This window comes from Bos mutus, chromosome 26, assembly GCF_027580195.1.
Source record: "Bos mutus isolate GX-2022 chromosome 26, NWIPB_WYAK_1.1, whole genome shotgun sequence".
In the NCBI taxonomy this organism is placed as follows: Eukaryota; Metazoa; Chordata; class Mammalia; order Artiodactyla; family Bovidae; genus Bos; species Bos mutus.
Window position 1 is genome coordinate 8475529 of NC_091642.1, and position 21187 is coordinate 8496715.

The 21187-nt window shown below is 43.9% G+C and overlaps 1 protein-coding gene across 4 annotated transcripts in view; it reads left to right on the forward strand.

Moving 5' to 3' along the window:
* The window catches only part of CPXM2 (carboxypeptidase X, M14 family member 2), a 135982-nt gene that overhangs the window by 42031 nt on the left and 72764 nt on the right, over nt 1-21187 (forward strand). For all 4 annotated transcript variants that reach the window (XM_070363523.1, XM_070363521.1, XM_070363522.1 and 1 more), the window contains one exon: nt 12761-12900. In XM_070363523.1, coding sequence (XP_070219624.1) covers nt 12761-12900 — 140 coding nt within the window. The remainder of the gene's footprint in view (nt 1-12760; nt 12901-21187) is intronic.

A 21187-nucleotide genomic window follows, 5' to 3' on the forward strand; every position in this document is an offset into this window, starting at 1 on the left:
CTCTGGGGAGGGGTCAGGTTATAGTTAAAAGTGATCAAGGTCAGGTTTGAGGCCAAGTTGGCTTAAGGATCATCAGGGGATCCGGTAGCTATGGGAGGAGCATTCCGGCAGTGGGAGTGACTTGAGTGTCTTGTGGAGACAACAGGCTGAACATCATCAGTTAACAAGGAGCGGGGTGGCTTGGGCCCTAGGAGTACAGAGGGGAGTCGTCAGCCCAGACATCGCTCTGGGAGGACTTTGACTTTGACTCTTGAGCCAACTGAGGGGCCGTGGAAAGGTTTGGGGTGCAGGAACGCCATGCTCTGCTTTGCAAATGTGAAGGAGTAACCCAGTCTCTGTGTTGACTTAGGGAAGCAGGAGTCAAAGCAGGGGGCTGGAGAGGGGTGACGTCAGCACCCTACATGAGAGGTGATGCTGGCTCCAGCCAAGCCAGGGGTGTAGAAGCGGCGAGAAGTGGTTGGGTTTTGGATATTTTGAAAGCAGGCTTTTCTGACGAGGAGAAGAATGAGGTTTGGGTGCGAGAGAGAAAAAGAGGAGTCCAGGATGCCTCCTCCAGTGTTATTTTGGCCTTGGGTCATGAAATGGGGAAATGAAATTATTTTGAAAAAAATCTCATGGGTGAGATTGCCCAGTGGAAATCTGTGATGAATGCACAGAAGGAGAGGACCAGGTACATTAGTTCTGGGGGCTTCCATAGCAAAGTGTCACAAACAGCGTAAAGCAACAAGAATTTATTCTCTCACAATTCCAGAGGCTGGAAGTCTGAAATCAAAGTGCTTTTAGGTCTGTGCTCCCTCTTAAGCTACTACTAGAGGATCTTCCCTTGCCTCTTCCAGCTGCCAGTCCTCAGGCATCCCAGGATGGGTGTTCCTGGCTTGTAGTGGCATCTCTCCAGTCTCTGCCTCTGTGGTCACAGGCGGTCTCTCTCCTACATCATCTCTCATCTCAGTGTGTCTGTCTCTGTAACCAGAATTCCCCTTCTTCCAAAGACACCAGCCATCAGGTTTAGGCCCTCATCTTCATCTGCTAATTTCATCTGCAACAACTCTGTTCCCAAATAATATCACCTTCTGAGGTTCCAGGGATAAGAGATTGAACCTATGTTTTTGGAGGATATAATCCAACCCATAACACCATGGTTTTCTATATGCAACAAACCTGCCTCAATCTGGAGATCTGGAACACTTTCCTGAGGATGGGCTACAAGGTTTGAAGCAGGATTAAAAGTTAAGAGTTTATCAGACAAAGAGTTGACAGAGGGGACAGGAGAGAACTCCCAGTTGAAGGGAACAGTGTGTGCAAAGGCCCCATGGTGGAGGGAACATGTTATATTTGAAGAACTAAAGCAAAGCCGGTGTGAGTGGACCTGTGCTGTGCTTATGGAGCAATATCATGGCCAATAAACCTAAGAAAGTGCTCTTTATCGTTAGTCATTAAGTAAATACAGATTAAAATCGCAATGATATGTAGGCACCAGAATGGCTTAAAAAAAAAAAAAAGAACAATATTAAGTGTGGGCAAAGATACGGAGCAATAGGAAATTTTATATAGTGCTGGGATCATGAAATAGCACAACCTTTGGAACCTGTTTGGCAGTATCTACTGAACTCAACATTCTTGTACCTGTTAATCTAACAAATTCTTTCTTACGCCTAAAAGAAATGCATTCATATATGTACAAAAAACATGTACAGATAGGTTCATAGCATTGTTATTCATAATACTCCCAATATGGTAGTAATCCCCATGTCCATCAGACAGTATGATGGATAAGTCATTTGTATATGTGTACAGTGGAATACTATACAGCAGTGAAAAGGAATAAGTTACTGCTACCTGTAATAATATGGATGAATCTCACAGATACCACAGTGAGCAAAAGGAGCCAGGCACAAAAGAGTTGTCACAGAAAGTTCCATTTATAGAAAAAAGAAAACAGGAAAATCAGTCCAGGCAGATGGATGTCAGAACAATGGTTATGTTAGGGGAAAGATAATGCCTGGGTGGGGCCACTGGTGGGAACTTTGGGGATGCTGGTCATGTTCTACATTTAGATCTGGGTGTGGGTACCTGGATGAGTGCACTTTGTAAAATTAAAAAAAAAATTTATTTATTTGGCTGCACAAGGTGTAGGGCCTTTGATCTTCACTGTGGCATGCAGGATCTTTTGTTTTGGCTTGTGGATTCTTAGTTGTATCAGGGAACTCCCTGATAGATTTTGTTTCAATCATTTTTCATTTCAAACTTGAGATATTTATTGTTTTCCTTAGTTAGTGCAAGACATTTTTAAAAAATGGATTTTGGGTTTAAAAATGGATTTAAAAGCAATAAGTATTTCATTTTAATCAACTTTATTGATTATTACCCCTTCATGGATCACAGACTTGTTGTGGCGAAGAGGTTTGCATAATTCACTGAAGATATGAGCCATGACATCCAGGGCCACTCAAGACAGACAGGTCATAGAGAGGAGTTCTGACAAAATGTGGTCCGCTGAAGGAGGGGATGGCAAACCACTCCATGTTCTTGCCTTAAGAACCCCGTGAACATTATGAAAAGGCAAAAACACATGACACCTGAAGATGAGCTCGTATATGTGAACCGAGAACTTCCAGGAGTACAAGCTGGGTTTGGAAAAGGCAGAGGACTAGAGATCAGACTGCCAACATTCTTTGGACCATAGAGAAAGCAAGGGAATTCCAGAAAAACATTTGCTTCTGCTTCATTGACTATGCGAAAGCCTTTGACTGTGTGGATCAAAAAACTGTTGAACATTCTTAAAGAGATGGGAATACCAGACCAGCTTACCTGTCTTCTGAGAAGCCTGTATGTGGGTCAAGCAGCCACAGTTAGAACCTTATGTGGAACAATGGACTGGTGCAAAATTGGAAAAGGAGTACGAGGCTGTATATTGTCACCCTGCTTATTTAACTTCTATGCAGAGTACATCATGTAAAATGCTGGGCTGGATGAATCACAAGCTGGAATCAAGATTGTCAGGAGAAATATCAACAACTTCAGATATGCAGATGATACCATTCTAGTGGCAGAAATCGAAGAGGAACTAAAGAGCCTCTTGAAGAAGATGAAAGAAGAGAGTGAAAAAGTTGGCTTAAAACTCAACATTAAAAAAACTAAGATCATGGCATCCAGTCCCATCACTTCATGGCAAATGGAAGGGGAAAAATTGGAAGAAGAGACAGATTTTATTTTTTTGGGCTCCAAAATCACTGCTGAGGGTGACTGCAGCCATGAAATTAAAAGCTGCTTACTTCTTGGAAGGAAAGCTATGCTAAACCTAGATCAGTTCAGTTCAGTTGCTCAGTCTTGTCCAACTCTTTGTGACCCCATGAATCGCAGCACGCCAGGCCTCCCTGCCCATCACCAACTCCCGGAGTTTACCCAAACTCATGTCCATCGAGTCAGTGATGCCATCCAGCCATCTCATTCTCTGTCATCCCCTTCTCCTCCTACCCCCAATCCCTCCCAGCATCAGGGTCTTTTCCAATGAGTCAACTCTTCACATGAGGTGGCCAAAGTACTAAACCTAAAAAGCAGAGACATTTCTTTGCCAACAAAGGTCCATATAGTCAAAGCTATGGTTTTTCCATTAGTCATGTACATATGTGAGAGTTGGACCGTAAAGAAGGCTTATCGCCGAAGAATTGATGCTTTCAAATTGTAGTGATGGAGAAGACTCTTCAGAATCCCTTGGACTGCAAGGAGATCAAACTAGTCAATCCTAAAGGAAATCAACCCTGAATACTCATTGGAAGGACTGATGCTGAAGCTGAAGCTCCAGTACTTTGGCTACCTGATGCAAAGAGCTGACTCACTGGAAAAGACTCTGATGCTGGGAAAGATTGAAGGCAAAAGGAGACGGAGGCAGCAGAGGATGAGATGGTTAGATAGCGTCACCCACTCAGTGGACATGAATTTGAGCAAACTGGGAGATAATGAAGGACCGGGAAGCCTGGTGTACTGCAGTCCATGGGGTTGCAAAGAGTCAGACATGACTTAGTGGCTGAACAACAACAACACTGATGATTAAGGTCTGAAGCGGCAGGAAGCTCTGCTTATTTGCGAAAGGATCAGCTGATTGGCACCCAGGCAGTGTTATGTGTCTATCAAAAGTTTATCACAGAGGTTTACCAAAGGTGGATATTCAGAGAGCATTATGGCCTCTTTTGGGAGAATAGTTACTTACCTATATTAATCAGATATCACAGCTAACATTTTTAGGTAATCGCTGCCTCCAAAAGGGGAACTTGTTGGTAACTATAAAGTTTCAGCCTCTGTTTCTAAGAATTTTTTTTTTTAAAGATTTTAAAAGAACTATTACTTTATTCTGTTTCAGTCCAAATAGCCCTGGGTTATGTTTACAAAGTGGCAGCTGGGTCAATTATCTGGGAATTGCTGAATTGCTAAATTGTTACACTCACTTGGATATAACTTTTTAATTTGCTTCCAGATGTTTCTGTACTAAGGCAGCCCATGATCATGAAGTATGAACAGTGCAGATTAATGGTTTCATGACAGCAGAGTGATTTTGAGATTCACAGTTTTCTATATATGCCATAAAGCAAATTGCATAGTACCTAGCACATAGTAGGTGCTCATGTAGACACCTAGAAAATTAAAGAATAGTTTAAAAAATAGGTTGTATATCATATTTGTGCATTTGTCCATATTCGTCTTCGAAATTAAAAGATGCTTGCTCCTTGGAAGAAAAGCTATGACCCACCTAGACAGCATATTAAAAAGCAGAGACATTACTTTGCCAACAAAGGTCCATCTAGTCAAAGCTATGGTTTTTCCAGTAGTCATGTATGGATGTGAGAGCTGGACTGTAAAGAAAGCTGAGTGCTGAAGAGTTAATGCTTTTGAACTGTGGTATTGGAGAAGACTCTTGAGAGTCCCTTGGACTGAAAGGAGATCAAAGCAATCAATCCTAAAGGAAACCAGTCCTGAATATTCATTGGAAGGACTGATGCTGAAGTTGAAACTCCAAAACTTTGGCCCCCTGATATGAGGAACTGACTCATTTGAAAAGACTCTGATGCTGGGAAAGATTGAAGGCGGGAGAAGAAGGGGATGTCAGAGGATGAGATGGTTGGATGGCATCACCGACTCGATGGACATGAATTTGAGCAAGCTTTGAGAGTTGGTGATGGACAGGGAAGCCTGGCGTGCTACAGTCCATGGGGTCGCAAAGAGTCGGACACTACTGAGCTGAACTGTATTTGTGCATCTATCTATCTATATTTGTGCATCTCCTTTCCTTTCCTTTTATTTTAGTCAGTTTTATAAGCAAGTAGTTAAAGAAATCAAAACATTAAAGGATTATATCAGATAAACAATAGAATGGTTGTTGCCAGGGGCTGAGCAGGAGAGGAAATGGGGAGATGTAGGTTAAACAGTATATACTTTGAGTTATAAGAAGAGTAAGTTCAAAGGATCTAATATATAGCATGGTGATTATAGTTAATAATAACGATAATACAGTATTGTGTAATACTTGAAAGTTGTTGAGGAATATATCTTAAGCATTCTCACCACACACACAAACAAAAGAGCTAACACTTGAGGTGATGGCTGTATTAATTATCTTGATCTTGGTAATCCTTCTGTAATGTATATGCCTATCAAATCATCAAGTTGTACATATGTATAATTATATCTGTCGATTAGTCCTAATAAAGTTGGAAAAGACAAAAATAAAAACAAAGCGATGGTCCCTGTAGAGGCATTCCGCATTCCACCCTACTCCCTGACCCCCATCAAATGCTGTGAACGGGGCAACTACTTCCAGACTTTTTCACTTGTTTCTTTGGGAATTTCAATCTTAATTTCTAAATAATGTGCATGTATTGATATATACTGATTTATAATTTTTGGACTTTATCATTTGAATCTTTATTATGGAAGATGATGATTTCAGCTCATTTCTAATCATCCCTATTTAATCTTTCCAACAAAATTGTATCTCAACTTTTGGACAAAAACCTACATTGGAGGTTTTCATTGTTATGACTATAAATACTGCTTACTACTGAGCCAAGAATTATTGTAGTTTTAAGTCAAGAATTAATTCCCATTATATAACTTCTTGACGACTTTTTGTTTTCCTGGAAATGCTCATGTTTTAAAAAACCATCCCACACCCGGCAATAGTCTGGGTCTGTAAAACAGCCTTCAGTGTAACTTTCTGTTAGGTCAGATCTGCTCAGCCATTTTGAGTGTGACTTTTGCTTTTTGTGTTTCTGTAGACATCCTTTCAGGAGCCCTTTGACCTGCTGTGTTTCTGGATCTTCTGCATCACTTGTATCTTGGGATTTCTTCACCATCATCCTGTTTTGGAACCTTTGATTTCTCAATCTGACTTCCTCTTTTTGGTGTTCTGCTTCATTTATGTGGAGCATATCCTCTAGTAGCTTCATGGAAACGGTACGAGAGAAATTTTGGGGGGATCTGTGAATCTGAACACCGTTTTTTTGTGATCAATAGTCTATGTATAAAATTCCAAGTTGAAAAATCTTTGCTTTCAGAATTTTGGAGTCATCTCTTCATTCTTTTAGCTTCAGATGTTGTTATTGAGAATTCTGGTACTCTTCTTAATCTTTTATTTTGTTTTATTTTTTAAAATTAATTGTTCTTGGAGTACAGTTGATTTACAATGTTGTGTTAGCTTCTACTGTACATCAAAGTGAATCAGTTACACATACACATACACATATATCCAGTCTTTTTTTTTTAGATTCTTAAAGGTCATTACAGAGTATTGAGTAGAGTTCCTTGCGCTGTACAGTAGGTTCTTATTAGTTACCAGTTTTATGTATATTATAGTAGTGTATGTAGTGTATATATATCAGTCCCAATCTCCCAATTTTCCCTTCCCCTCTCTGTTTTATTGTTTCCTCTTTGAAAACTTTTAGAATCTTCTCTTTATTTCTGATATTTTAAAGCTCACAATGATATCCTTTGGTGTGGTTCTTATTTGAATCATTGTCCCATATTCTTAGTTCTTTGGAGACTTAAGCCATAGCGATTTGGGACATTTTCGTATAATAGTTTTTTGCAATTTCTTCCTCTGGAAAAAAAAATCTCTGACTTTACACTCTGCCCTTCTTCTTTTTCTGGTATGGTTATTGTTACTGGAATTTTCACATTCCAAGAGTTCTTTCTTGTGTACTACTATTTCCTCCCTAAGACTATCCTATTTTTGATTCATGCAAACAAGATCTTCTCTTTCAAGGGATCATAATTATAGTGTCTTTGAGGTTTTTTCCTGTTCTCCAGTATATTTTTAGCTTATTTATTTTTTGTTTGTTCTACACTTGGCTGCATTGTGTTCTAGAATTGCATGGAGAAACAGAGGTGGGTCATCTCACGCTTCACTATGCTGATGATTTCCACTGAATTGCCTGTACTTGTCTATCATATCTTCCCTCCTCTGTGTCCAGGGTTTTCAAATCTAGTCTCTCTGGTTGCCTTTTTTTAAGAGAAAAAACAATCAAGTTTTTGCAGAAGAGAAGACTGTACACATGGACATCACCAGATGGTCAATATAGAAATCAGATTGATTATATTCTTTGCAGCCAAAGATGGAGAAGCTCTATACAGTCGGCAAAAACAAGACCAGGAGCTGACTATGGCTCAAATCATGAACTCCTTCTTGCCAAATTCAGACTTAAATTGAAGAAATTGAAAGAGGAGAGTGAAAAAGTTGGCTTAAAATTCAGCATTCAGAAAGCTGAGATCATGGCATCAGGTCTCATCACTTCATGGCAAATAGATGGGGAAACAATGAAACAGTGAGAGACTTTATTTTGGGGGCTCCAAAATCAGTACAGATGGTGACTGCAGCCATGAAATTAAAAGACACTTGCTCCTTGGAAAAAAAGCTATGACCAACCTAAACAGCATATTAAAAAGTAGAGACATTACTTTGCCAACAAAGGTCCATCTAGTCAAAGCTATAGTTTTTCCAGTAGTCATGTATGGATGTGAGAGTTGGACTATAAAGAAAGCTGAGTGCCGAAGAATTGATGCTTTTGAACTGTGGTATTGGAGAAGACTCTTGAGAGTCCCAGGGACTGCAGGGAGATCCAACCAGTCCATCCTAAAGGAGATCAGTCCTGGGTGTTCGTTGGAAGGACTGATGTTGAAGCTGAAACTCCAATACTTTGGCCACTTGATGTGAAGAACTGACTCAATGGAAGAGACCCTGATGCTGGGAAAGATTGAAGGTGGGAGGAGAAGGGGAGAACAGGGGATGAGATCCCCTGATGGTTGTATGGCATCACCAACACAATGGACATGAGTTTGAGTAAACTGCGGGAGTTGGTGATGGACAGGGAGGCCTGGCGTGCTGCAGTCCATGGGGTCGCAAAGAGCTGGACATGACTGAGCAACTGAACTGAGCTGAAGGCTGGGGTGGTGGGGCAGATGTGAGAATCTAATTTTTTTTGATTTACATTTTGAATCAATTCCCCATTTTTAGTCCTCTCTCACTCTCACCTTTCAAGATATCTAAGAATCCAGTTTTTGAGCTTTCTTAAATTCTGTGTGGCTTACTTCCCATTGGTGTGTCCCTTGGAAGTTAGCACTTTCTTCTCTTACTGAGTTATTCAAGAGCCCTTCGTCTCATTTCTATCTTCATATATTGTGATCTGAGTTTTATAAACATCTCCTAGTTCTATCAGTGGTCAAAGTTGTGTTTCTTTATCTTGTTTTCTTTGTTTAGGGGAACTTGTGAGAGAAGAACCTGGAGAAACCAACGTATTTACTCCATCATTTTGAAACAGACAATTCCCATTTGATTGATCTTAAATGGAGAGTGTCAGGTTTTCTCTTTGTTATGGAATTAATAATTCCCCCTTTTATCTTAAGCAAAATCTTTCATCAATTAGATGTCTTGATAGGGATTTTTAAGGGAAAAAATGATGCATATAAAAATTGCCTTGAGAAAATTACATTAATTCCTAATTTATTTGGTACTCTAGAATAAACAGTCATTCTATGTAAGTGGTATTTTGAAGACTAGCTTCCTTAAAGTTTAAGGAATCAAACCTTCCATTTCAACAATTTCTGACTTAAATTTCTCCAAAATTGATGAAGTACTTCTCTTCATTATTAAACAAAAAGGGATGAATGTTTCTTGGTTTCTCAGACATGTTACTGATATCATTTTTGGCCCTCTGGTGTAATTTGGTGACATCTCTGAGACTGGTACCTCCTCTTGCATTGAATTCTCCTGGACTCTTGCTTTATCAATTTATAATTGATTTTGCAGAGGTGACTGTCATGTCCCAAAGGGTCAGCTTCGCGCAGGGCTCTTCAATCCCCTGACACCTTATTACACTTAATTGACTGTCTGGTGTGCTTAGGAAGAGCTGAGATTGGCAGCAGAAGCAGGATATCCAGGCTAGAAAAACCAGGAACAGGAAATCAAATGTCAGCTCTCAGACAGCAGGCTTTGGTTGAATGGCATGAGGACAGCTGCTCCAAGCTTTCATGATCTTGGAGGGGTAAACATCTCGAGCTGTATGGCAGCTCTTTCTTGTGTGCTTAGCCCAGGAGCTGGCATGCTTAAGCTCTGCACGATCCACGTCTGGGGCTGGGCAGCTCTTTGTGGCCGGGCTGTCCCACGGCTTGTAGAATGTTTCCCAGCATTCTTGGCCTCTGTCTGTCGTTGCCAGTTGCACACGCTGCCCCCCGTTGTCACAGCCAAACACGGCTGCAAGCATTGCCGGATATCCCGTGGGGGAGGCAACGTGGCCTCCTGCTGAGAACTGTAGACAGTGGACCTCCTCTGTTTTCAGATTTTATGATTCTTTCCTGGATATTTGATGTTGTAAACACCATGACACCAGTTGACTGGAGTAGTGTTGCAATTCCCTAGACTTTTCCAAATGTGAACTAATTCTTAAAACATCCATATTTTCACGATTTACCAAATATTCATTGTTTTAGATGTACTGATTTGTTGTTGTTTAGTCGCTAAATTGTGTCTGACTCTTCGAGACCCCATGGACTGTAGCCCGTGCCAGGCAGTCTGCTCTGTTGGTGGAATTATCTTGGCAAGAAGACTGGAGCAGGTCGCCATTTCCTTTTCCATGAGATCTTCCCGACCCAGGGATCGAACCGTGTCTCCTGCTTGGCAGGTGGATTCTTTACCCCTGAGCCAGCAGGGAAGCCCAGATGTACTGATAACTAGTGTTAGCTGAGTGTTCAGTTCTTTTGGCATTCATGTTAACCAAGTGCCAGCCCCTGTTGAAAGCACAGTTAGCATCCTAAGGGAGAAATGAGCATTGCTCTCACTTGAGCAGATGGGGAAACCGAGGCACAGAGCAATTTAGGCAAATTGCCTGAACTTGTACCGTATGAAGGTTGCAGACCTGAGAGTGACACCCAGCTAGGGCTTCAGAGCACAAGCTCTTAATCAGCCCACTGTGCAGTGGTTGATCGTGAGATGCTAACACCAGAAGATGCCGTGAGGGGACTTTAGTCCATCTGCCTGTTCTGAGTTCTGGGAAGGCAGGTCTGACCCCATGTTGTCTACCTTTGTATTCCTCCTGCCTGGACCACAACTTGGCAAATAGCAGAGGCAAGGTGAAGGTTAATTTCAATAAATAAATGAAACTGTTCTAAGCACCAGTCTCATGGGTGGTTTACAAGAAGAGAGGAACCTCAACAAAAACTCAGTGTATATTATGGTTTCTTGAAAGAAGATGAATTGTGATACTGTAAGTCATTAATGGGTTGCAGGTCTCTTCTTTTGGGGGGATAAGTGCCATAGATGAAGAAAGGGAACAATTGTGTAATTATAGCCTTCAGACAGGGTTGGTGATCTCCCTGATGACCGGCAGTCCTGGGAAATGAGACATTATATTTAAAAGTCGGCATTGCTTTAACAAAACTCACTGAAGCACAGGTAGAACAAGTCATGCACACTTGCAAAATTGAGCTTTTCTTTGGTGGCTCTGGAAGGCAAAATCTTGCAGCACCTCTAGGTCCTTATTATAGACACCCTGTGTGCCTTCAGACACAGAGGTGCTGGTTAACTGAGAGCGTGGGTTTCTGGAGAATGTTGACTAACAGCCATTTTATTCACCTTCATTTGAGATGGGTGCGCTTTTAAAAGAGCATCTGGTGCTCAGTTGCTCACTGGTGTCTGACTCTCTTTGACCCCATGGATATAGCCTGCCAGGCTCCTCTGTTCATGGAATTTCCCAGGCGAGAGTAGATGACCATGGTACATTAGTGTTCCAACATTTGCTCTCAGAGCTCTTTCAGGATTGTTCCAGGAGTGGACTGGGAATGCATACTCTGTGTTGGTCCTGATACAAGGTTTATGTTATCCAGTGCAGTGCTGGATGAGTTCTGTCAATAGGACCCCTTGCCAAGCTGTTCCTCTGCTATTGCTGGGGTCTGAGTTCCACATCACTGTTGGCCATTAAAATAAGGCTGACAGAATTTGAGTTGAAAAGTGCTCAGAGGTAGGGAAGATGGACTGGCCTGTCATTTTCATCTCTTGAGTATCATTCAGACTTTTTCTCATATGATTATGTACTTGTGAAATAGGCATCGGAAAATGAGATTAATGCAGAAAGGGTCTTAGTAAATTAGGAAGTTTCCCCTGACTCCTTTGTCTTTTTTTTTTTAAACATCAGGGAGTTGTCTCTTCAAATGGGGATAACATAGGGAAAATTCTAGAACAGAAATTCATCCACATTGTAAATTCAGATCAGGAGAATCCCTGGTGGCAAAAGCAACTGATACTCAGACCCATCAAATGGCTTAAATGCTAATAAGTAAATTTCACTAGATAAACCTAACCTTTAACATCCGGTTCAAATATCTCCTCAGCCTGGGGGCTTTCTGTCCATCATCTTCCCCAGCTCAAGTTAACTGTGCTGTCCTTGAACACTCCCAAAGCAGTTTGTTCCTATTCCTGAAATAACACCTGCCCTATTGTGTTCTCACTTATCTATTTTCATGTCTTTCTTCCTGCCTGGATCTTGAGGTTCCAGGAGGAAACGATTCACCTTTGTGCTCCCAGCACCTGGCGTGTGTAGGCTGGTACGTAGGAGACGCTCTGTGTCTATTGGATGAATGAGTAACAGGAGAACTCATTAAATTTCATTTTTCACACTGGGCAAGAGGAGGACTTATCATATTGAAATATTTCCAACTTGTTAATAACAAGCAGCTCATTTTTATGATTTGGAATTAAGAGTTCAGAGCACAGTGACTTTTTTCTTTATGTACTTCCTCATTCTCTTCTATCCCTCCCACCTACCTTCCTAGAAATGTCACAAAAAAACTTGTCTACATTTTCTTTGAGTATATGCTGGGTCTTTCTGAAGAATGCCCTCCCTTTTCTTTTTTTTAAAAGTATCTGTGTGTGTGTTCAGTCACTCAGTCGTGTCTGACTCTTTATGACTCGATGTCTGTCTGTTTACGACTGTAGCCTGCCAGGCTCTTCTGTCCTTGAGATTCCTCCTGGCAAGAACACTGGAGTGGGTTGCCATGTCCCTCTCCATTTTTTAAGTATATTGATTGACAATGTTGTGTTAGTTTCAGGTGTACAGCAAAGTGATTCAGCTCCATCTTTTCAGATATAGCTTTTTCAGATTCTTTTCCCTTATAGATTATTGCGAGGTACTGGGCATCGTCCCCTGTGCTACACAGTAGGGCCGCGTTGGTTGTCTGTTTTATATGTAGTATTGAAGAACACCCCTCTCTTTCTTTTCAGGCGGGCATTAATGAAAATGATTTTTATGATGGGGCATGGTGCGCGGGGAGGAATGACCTGCACCAGTGGATTGAAGTGGACGCCAGACGACTGACCAAGTTCACGGGTGTCATCACGCAAGGGAGGAACTCACTCTGGCTGTAAGTGTGGCTGGACCCGTGCTTAGGCTCTGGGCCGTGGGTCTGAAGTTCTAGGGTTCAGACAGAGTCAGGGAAGTCGCAGAGAAGAATCTGGTGACCGGCAATAGAAGGGAAGAAGGTTACAGGGAAGACGGGAGGCTGGCCTTGCTGTGGACACCTTGGGAAGCTGCATCTTTTGGTCAACATCTTCCCCAGCACAGGAGCAGAGAGAGGGATCCGCAGGTTAGACTGAGGAGGTAAAGGTACTCTTTGGCAAGTAGCTGCCTTTGGGAATGTGGGGTGAGTCCCTGGTGCCCTGACAGGTGGGCTGAGCAGATGTTCAGTGAGCAACTGGTAGCTGCCTCCACCCACTGTCCTGCGGTGGAAGGAATGAATCTTCTCGATCCTGGGAAGAAAGAGGAAGCACAGGCAAGTTCCTGAATAAAGAACTTCTAGAAGAGGAGGAGAATTGAAGGATGAACCAGTGAGAATAAGATGGAATCCCATTGCTCAGAAGGGAGCTTGAGATCAGGGCTGGGTCAGTAAGAATGGTAATCCCCAGAGAGGTGGGCTGTAGTCCCTTACAATGCTTCGTCTCATGGTGCTGTGCTGTGGTCGATCACTTCAGTCATGTCCGACTCTTTGTGGCCCACCAGGCTCCTCTGTCTGTGGGATTTTCCCAGCAAGAATATTGGAGTGGTTGCCATGCCCTCGTCCGGGGATCTTCCCAACCCAGGGATCAAACCTGCATCTTCTGTGTCTCCTGCATCACAGGCAGATTCTTTACCACTGAGCCACCGGGGAAGCCCAGTCTCATGGTGGATATATACAACGGGATATTATTCAGCTTTAAAAAGGAAGGGGCTTCTGACGCACACTAGAATATGCATGAACTTTGAGGACATTATGCTCAAGGCAATAAGCCAGACACAGAAGGACAAATACTGCATGATGCCACTTCCTTGAGGTTCCTAGAGCAGGTCAAGTCATAGAGACAGAAAGGAGAGGAAACAGTGGCTGCCAGGGTCTGGAGGGGAGGGGAATGGCGTTATTACCTAATGGGTACAGAGTTGAGTTGAGGGTGATGAAAAGTTCTGGAGATGGATGGTGGTGAGGGTGTCACAGAATTTCACACTTCCAAATGGTTAAAGTGATGCATTTTGTGCTATGTATATTCTCCTACAGTAAACAAAAAAATCCTAGACCCTTCAACTTCATCCCAGGGCTGTTGGTAGAGACAGAGGCAGGACAGTATCTGTGAGGTTGTTCTGTGGCTCAAGTTGTGTCCAGAGCAAACGTGTGGAGACTGGGGGCTGGGCGAGAGTCAGGAGGGGCTGCAGGACCCTGGGCGTTTTCTGAATTTAAATAAGAAATTTTCGGTTCCTCTAGCATCTGTCTCTATACTGAGAAGCCAGGAGCACAAACACCCCACACTTAGACATTGGGAAACTGTGCACCTAGTTAGCCAAGCATCGTTCTGCCCTGGCGCCCTCTGCCTGCTCAGTCTGCACACTCAAATCCCATGTCTTGACCCCTTTCGGTTTTACTGACTACTGGTTGGCAACCAGGCTTCCCTGATGGCTCAGCGGGTAAAAAATCCATCTGCAATGCAGGAGACACAGGAGACGTGAGTTCAATCCCTGGGTCAGGAAGATCCCCTGGAGGAGGAAATGGCAACGCACTCTAGTATTCTTGCCTGAAAAATCCCATGGACAGGATCACAAAGAGTCAGACAGGACTCAACAAATAAACCGACAGCCATATAAAATCTATCATTGGTTGATTAGATTAATTTTAATTCCTAGAAAGGTCAACATTCATAAGTAAACCAGGATAAGAGAAGGGAACCTGGCATTTAAATGCTTCTCATTGTCACTGTAAACGGGACTTTCTTATTAGATGACAGTTGTCAGGCAATGACTCATCCTGTTTTTGTCTGAATCTTTTTTTTATTGTAAAGACAAGACTGTAACCACTAACAACGTCTAGAAACATTACTGGTGATTCCAGTGTCCTTAGGCAAACAGAATTTTTCTACATGTTTGTAATCATATTACCTATGTGATTATTATTTTTAATTTAAAATGTATCCATAACATTTTCATGCTGTGACTCAGAGTTCATAATGATCATTGTTAATAGCCTATAATTTACTCAGCTTTGCCTCACTCACCATCTCAATTTTCTGCTATCATACATCAATTTTCAGGAGAGCATTTACATACTTTTTTTCTTCCTTTGAATTACTTCCTTCAAATAAATTTCCAGGGCAGGGATAATTTGTGCATTTTGATGATGTTGGGTTATGTATTTGTGCTACTTTGCGTACCAGATTTTATCCACTTTACCTTCCAGTAACACTTCTGTGTGTGTTCATTTGTGCTGATGTTTGCTCTGCGGTGTGTGTTTTGCTCAATCAGTGGCTTATTACCATAACTATTGTTTTCACTGTGTAGATTCTTAAAAGGCAAGGAATTTAGAAGAAGCAAAGTCAAGTTGCTCAGGGAGAATAGAAACTCAGAAAGAAAGACTGATTTGAGATGATCCGTAGGGATGAGAGTAAGGGCTTTACCTTAAGCTTGGATATTAGGCTGTCTAATCACTATCATTAGAGATGCAGTAGTTGGTTTATTATTGGCTCAGAAAGAAAGAGCTGGGTAGGAGTGCCGCTCACATTCTATTTCAGCTGGAAACACAAGAGGGTTTGGAGTGAATAAGAAATTACAGTAGAACAATATCTTTCTTTGACTTGGCCCGGGACAGGAACATCTAGAGGGAGGGCAAGGGATAGAATTGCTTTTAAGAGTCAGTCTTTTAATGTCTAAATGTATTTCAAGTCAAGGACAATGAAAAGAAATCCAATGAGTTTCAGTTTATCTTACCTCCTGGAATAGGACTGTGCACTAAGGAGTGAGGAGGAAATGGTCAAGAGTACATTTTGGTACCTGAGCCCCTTCTCCCAGAGGCATGAGTAATGCTGGAAGCATTAGCTGTGTTCTATTATGAGCAGAAAACTTGCCGACAACAGAAACCAGCAAATACCCATAGTAAAGAAGGCAGTAGTTATCTTTCTTTCCCTCTCCCAGGCTATCCTTGAGCTGTTCCCCTGTGGTCATCATATGACTTTTAATATTTTTGTTTATTGGTTTCCATATTTCTCCCTACTAGTCTATGGACACAATAGAGGCATTGCTTTGATAGTCTGTGTCTCTGGGACCTGGCCTAGTACCAGGCATCTGGTAGATGCTCAATGAATGATTCTTAATGAACACTGTAAGGAAGTAACAAATTAGCAAAGAACCATTCACACCGAATACTGATGCGTTAATTAATTTATGAGTGAAAATGACTGAGGGCAGGCTTAAATTATAAGGGGAGAGGGGAGGGGATGTGGAAAGTCTAGTTGAGGGGTGATGAGAATTTTTAGAGATGAAAGCAGGGGAAACAGCGTGGCTTTGGGATTACATCACGGCTGACTCTTGCTGGTTATGAGATTTTTCTTCTTTGAACCTCAGTATGCTCTTCTTTAAAATGGGTTAACTACTGTCTAGCTCATAAAGATGTGGTGAAAGTTAAATGCAATTATGTTAATGATGTTTCAAAATTACCCAGCACATAATAAGTGCTCAATAGATGGGAATTTCTTCCCTTTGCACCTCCTTGGGTTTATCTAGAACAGTGGTTTTCAAGCTTATTTTTAGTCACAGATCTTCCTTCTTATAAAGTCTTTTTTGGAAACATGTAGAAAACACAGACAGAACTTCCCCAGTGGTCCTCTGGTAAAGAATCTGCCTGCCAGTGCAGGAATCCGGGTTCAGTCCCTGGTCCCGGAAGATCCCACGTGCCTCGGAGCAGCTAAGCCCATGGCCACAACTACTGAAGCCTGAGCACCCTAGAGCTGGTGCTCTGCAACGAGGTAAACCACCGCAGTGAGGAGCCTGCGCACCTCACCTGGAGCACAGCCCCCACTCGGCGCAGCTAGAGAAAGCCCGGACGCAGCAACAAACACTCAGGGCAGCTATAAATAAATAAATAAACCAAAAAGAAAAAAATAAATACAGATAAGTAAACCAAAAACAAAGAAAAAATACAGAGAGGTGAAGCTGCTTCCTGTGCATCTGGCAGGGGGGAGCGTTGCCTGCCGGGCCCTGCCTTCGCCCTCTCACAGGCGCATCCTTGGAGGATGTATCCATCCGAGGATCGCTGTGTAACAAGCATGCTACACAGGGAGCTTCTCTGTAGGTTACAATCCTGCCAGCTCCTCCAAGCGCCGATTGCTTCTTCCTGACTCCAGCCGGGTAACAGGCGGATGTGGATCTCAGACCAAAACAAGCAATGGCAGAGTTGGAGTTAGAGTCTGATTTCTTCCAGTTAAACAGGAAGAACGTCCACTAATTCAGAGTGTTGCATTTGGTTGGTGATGTTTTAGAAATGGAAGGAGAATGGGGTGATGGCTCCTTCAGGTTGGCCAAACGGATGTTGTTATTTGTAAATAGCGCCTATCTGATTGTTAGATTGCACAAGCACTTTGGAGTATTAATCAGTTCAGTTCAGTTGCTCAGTCGTGTCCGACTCTTTGTGACCCCAGGGACTGTAGCACGCCAGGCATCCCTGTCCATCACCAACTCCTGGAACTTGGAGTATTAATATCAGAACTCTGTAATATTTTTCATTCATAAAACTTTTGTGGTTGGTATTTTAAAATGGTCATCCATCATCTTATTTGTTCCTGACCTCCTCTTTATGTGTTTATGATTTCACTCATCTCTTTATTGAGCACTCTGATCTGAACACTCTGTACAAGAAGTGGCCTGCCTGCAGGGAGCTCTCAGCCTGGAAGAACCTGATATGTTGACAGATCCACTAGAATTGGCATAGTCCAGGCTGGTAGGATGGGAAGAGGGGCGCTGTTCTCAGACCTGTGATTCCGATGTGAAGGGCAATGCAGGGGATGGTGATGCTTAGCCATGATCTGGGACTAGCTCATAACCAAGTTGATGAAAAACTATATGATTCTAGTTTTGATAATTTTCAAATAATTCATGCTATTTGAAAGTAATAAAACATAATTGTTTCCATGATACTGAATAACTTACATTTTTCACCAATATAAATGATTCTTTCCCATTGCATTGCAGTTTAGTGGAATGTTAGTATGCTAGAAAAAGCCAATTTTTGTTTTGCTGATTTCAGAAAGTATATTAGATGTGTGAATGTCACAGTTATAACCAATATGGTGACTGAAAAGTTAATTATTCTGCCTGAGGTGAATAGATGCGTCTAATGACTTGGGTGAAATACAGGCAATTTAAAACAACCAAATGGTTTAGACTTTACTTATTTCATAAACAGGATAATTCTCATCCTCTCTTGAGAGTCTGTAAATGTGTCCTTAAAGAGAAGCAGCCATTTGATTGATGGATTTGTAAGGTGAGGGCTGGGGAAAGTTTGTCTGGTTGGCTGAATTTTTTAAAAGCAGTTCCACTAATTAAGTAGGATGAATGGCTTATGGCTGAGAACCCAGAGATGGTAGGAAAGACAGCCGCAGCCCGAAGAAGCTGGCTTTCAGTCTGTCGGTGCAGAATCTTGGCTGATATTCTGAATGTGAGCGTCCCCTTCGAGAATTCTGAGGGTGGAGAAAATGAGCAGATGGGGTACCCAAGCCAGACGAAGACAAGGTCAAGGAAAGGCCTGTTGCCTGCTCTTTTCCTGGACACACCGTGGTCCTGGGAAGGACAGGTGGCCGATGGAGCGGGTCCCCGAGGGGTGAGGGTGGTGGTGAGCAGTGGGGCTGATGGGGGTGCAGAGGCTCAGCTGGAAGGAGGGAGTCCACCTGTCCCGAGAGAACAGAGCTGGGGAGTCGGGAAGTAAGTGCTGAAGTGGGTTCAGAGCCTTCACACTGGAGGGTTTTCTATTCTTGATGAAGTAGGAGGAGGGTCCTCTGCAGACAGTGAGTGAGACAGATTCAGGGACTGGAGATGTAAGGACAGGGAGCTTCGCTGTCCCATTAGAGAAAGGGCTTGGCTGGCCTCCCAAGCTCAGGGAATTGTAATGGGCTCAGTGGTAAAGAGTCTGCCTGCACATGCAGGAAACTCAGGAGATGTGAGTTCGATCCCTGGGTCAGGAATATCCCCTGGAGAAGAGAATGGCAACCCATTCCAATATTCTTGCCTGGGAAATCCCATGGACAGAGGAGCCTGGTGGGCTACAGCCCATAGGGTTGCAAAGAGTCGGACAAGACTGAGCATGCACGCATTCATGCATTTCCCCAGTGTTAGTCACTCAGTTGTAGCCCGCCAGGCTCCTCTGTCCATGGAATTCTCCAGACAAGAATACTGGAGTGGGTAGCCATTCCCTCTCCAGGAGATCTTCCCAGGGATCAAACCTGGGTCTCCTGCGTGGCAGACAGAGTCTTTACCGTCTGAGCCATTAGGGGAGCCCACACGTATGCATTAGGCACCACTGATGCTTTCTCCACTTGAGGGTGGTGGAGTTGGTGGCAGTGCAACTGATACCCTGGGGCTAGGCCGTCGCAGGACCCGGTAGGACGAAGCGCGTTAGGAGTGAAGGGTTGTGAGGCTGAGATCCAGGGCTGGTCAGGAAGGAGTCCAAGCCAGAGGGCTGATTCCCTGGAAGTTAAGATCAAGTTCACAGAGCCCCTGGGGGAGATGAGGTTTCAGAAAAGACAGAAACTTGGAAGGGGAGGACACTGACCATCTGGGGACTCCACGGGGGCAGTCGAGGTGATGACTGGGGTCAGGGAGTGGGGCTGGAGAGGGGCAGACATTTGGGAATCTTGAGGTCGCAGGCTTGGCTGCTTAGGGCTGTTCGTGTTGGGAGAATCTCCAAGACGCGCTGGACCCTAGATCAGGAGGGGGGATGAAGAGGCAGCTGAGGAGGCAGCGGGGTCTGTGTGGGAAGGAAAATGAAGGTGAGGAGGGACAGAGGCCTGTGTAGAGGCCGCTGGAGGACGTTCATCCAGAGACCAGGGAGAGAGATGGAGCCTTCCCAAGAGCTGGCTTGGCCTGGGGCTCTGCCCAGGGGCTGGACCTCTGGTTTCCACAGTGAGAAGTATTCACCCGGCCCCTCCCTGTCTCTTCAACTTCATCTGGTTTTCCACTCCCGGAGGACTGAGCCTTGGCAGTCGGGCCGCAGCCCTGCAGCAGCGCGCCAGGGTGCAGAGGGAAGGGGCGCCGGGCTGGGCGGGGAGCGCGGAGCCCCTGGAGGCAGGGCTCATGGGGCCACTGCTGCGCTTTGTGAATCACGTGCTCATCTTTTCGCGGAGGGTCGGACACAACTTAGCACGGCACACGGCACGTCTTCTCGGGAGAGAGCCTGTGCATGTTTTCAGGACGTGTCCCTTTGCGTCTCCTCCCTCACTGGCAAAATGAAATGTTTGGCGCCTGTGGGGGCTGGGAGACAGAAGTTTCCAAACTCCTCTCTAACCTCTTTGAAAACCATCCGTTTCTGAACTGCTGAGTTTGGCTAAAATGGAGGGGTTTCGATGACAACATCTCCAAGTTCAAGTAGAAGGCCAGGCATGCCATCGTATCTCCACTTGTGTTTTGTTCCCGCAATGCAGGGAGCGTTATTTTGAACCGAGTAAAGCTCTCTCTTGTGGCTCAATGGCTCATACTTGGTTTCCTGGGTGCCAGGTGACTAAGGAATCTGTTCAGAAGGTAAAATCTCTGAAAAGGAAACAGCACTGGAGATGAAGCTTCCACCGTGGTTTATTCCAGGGTTCTTGTCCCCTGGCTGTCACTCCCCGGGAATCCCTCTAGGAGGTTTCTGGGAGCACTCACCTTTTTTCTCCTCTCTTCCTGGTGGCCAGGGTCCCCTTGAGTGAGCACCCTCCCCAGCTGGGCTCACATAATGCTCTCACAGGCCTGCACCTACAGGGCCTGTGCAGACTGACTCCCATTGCCCGTTTGACCTCCTTCCCTTTGCTCCTTCATTTCTAGCCCAGGAGCCTTGTCTTTGTTCTGCAGATAAGCCAGCATGCTCCTACCTCAGGGCCTTTGCCCCTGCTGTCCCCCCTGCCCGAAGGTACACCCTGCCATGCGCTGCCTCATTCCATCATTCAGAGCAGTTTGTCCTGATTCTCTCCTCTTCTGAGGCTGGCCAGCAACTCTGATCCCAAGCCAGGGTCTGCCCACCACAGGGGGGCTCTTTAATGAACAGACTGCCAGGAGAAAATAAGCCACACCCTGTGAGGACGCAGCTGTCGTATTCCTTTGGTGTCCCTGTCTCCGTGGCCACCTGGTGTAGTCGAGCAGATAAAAGTGCAGATTCTCCAGTGAGACTGGGA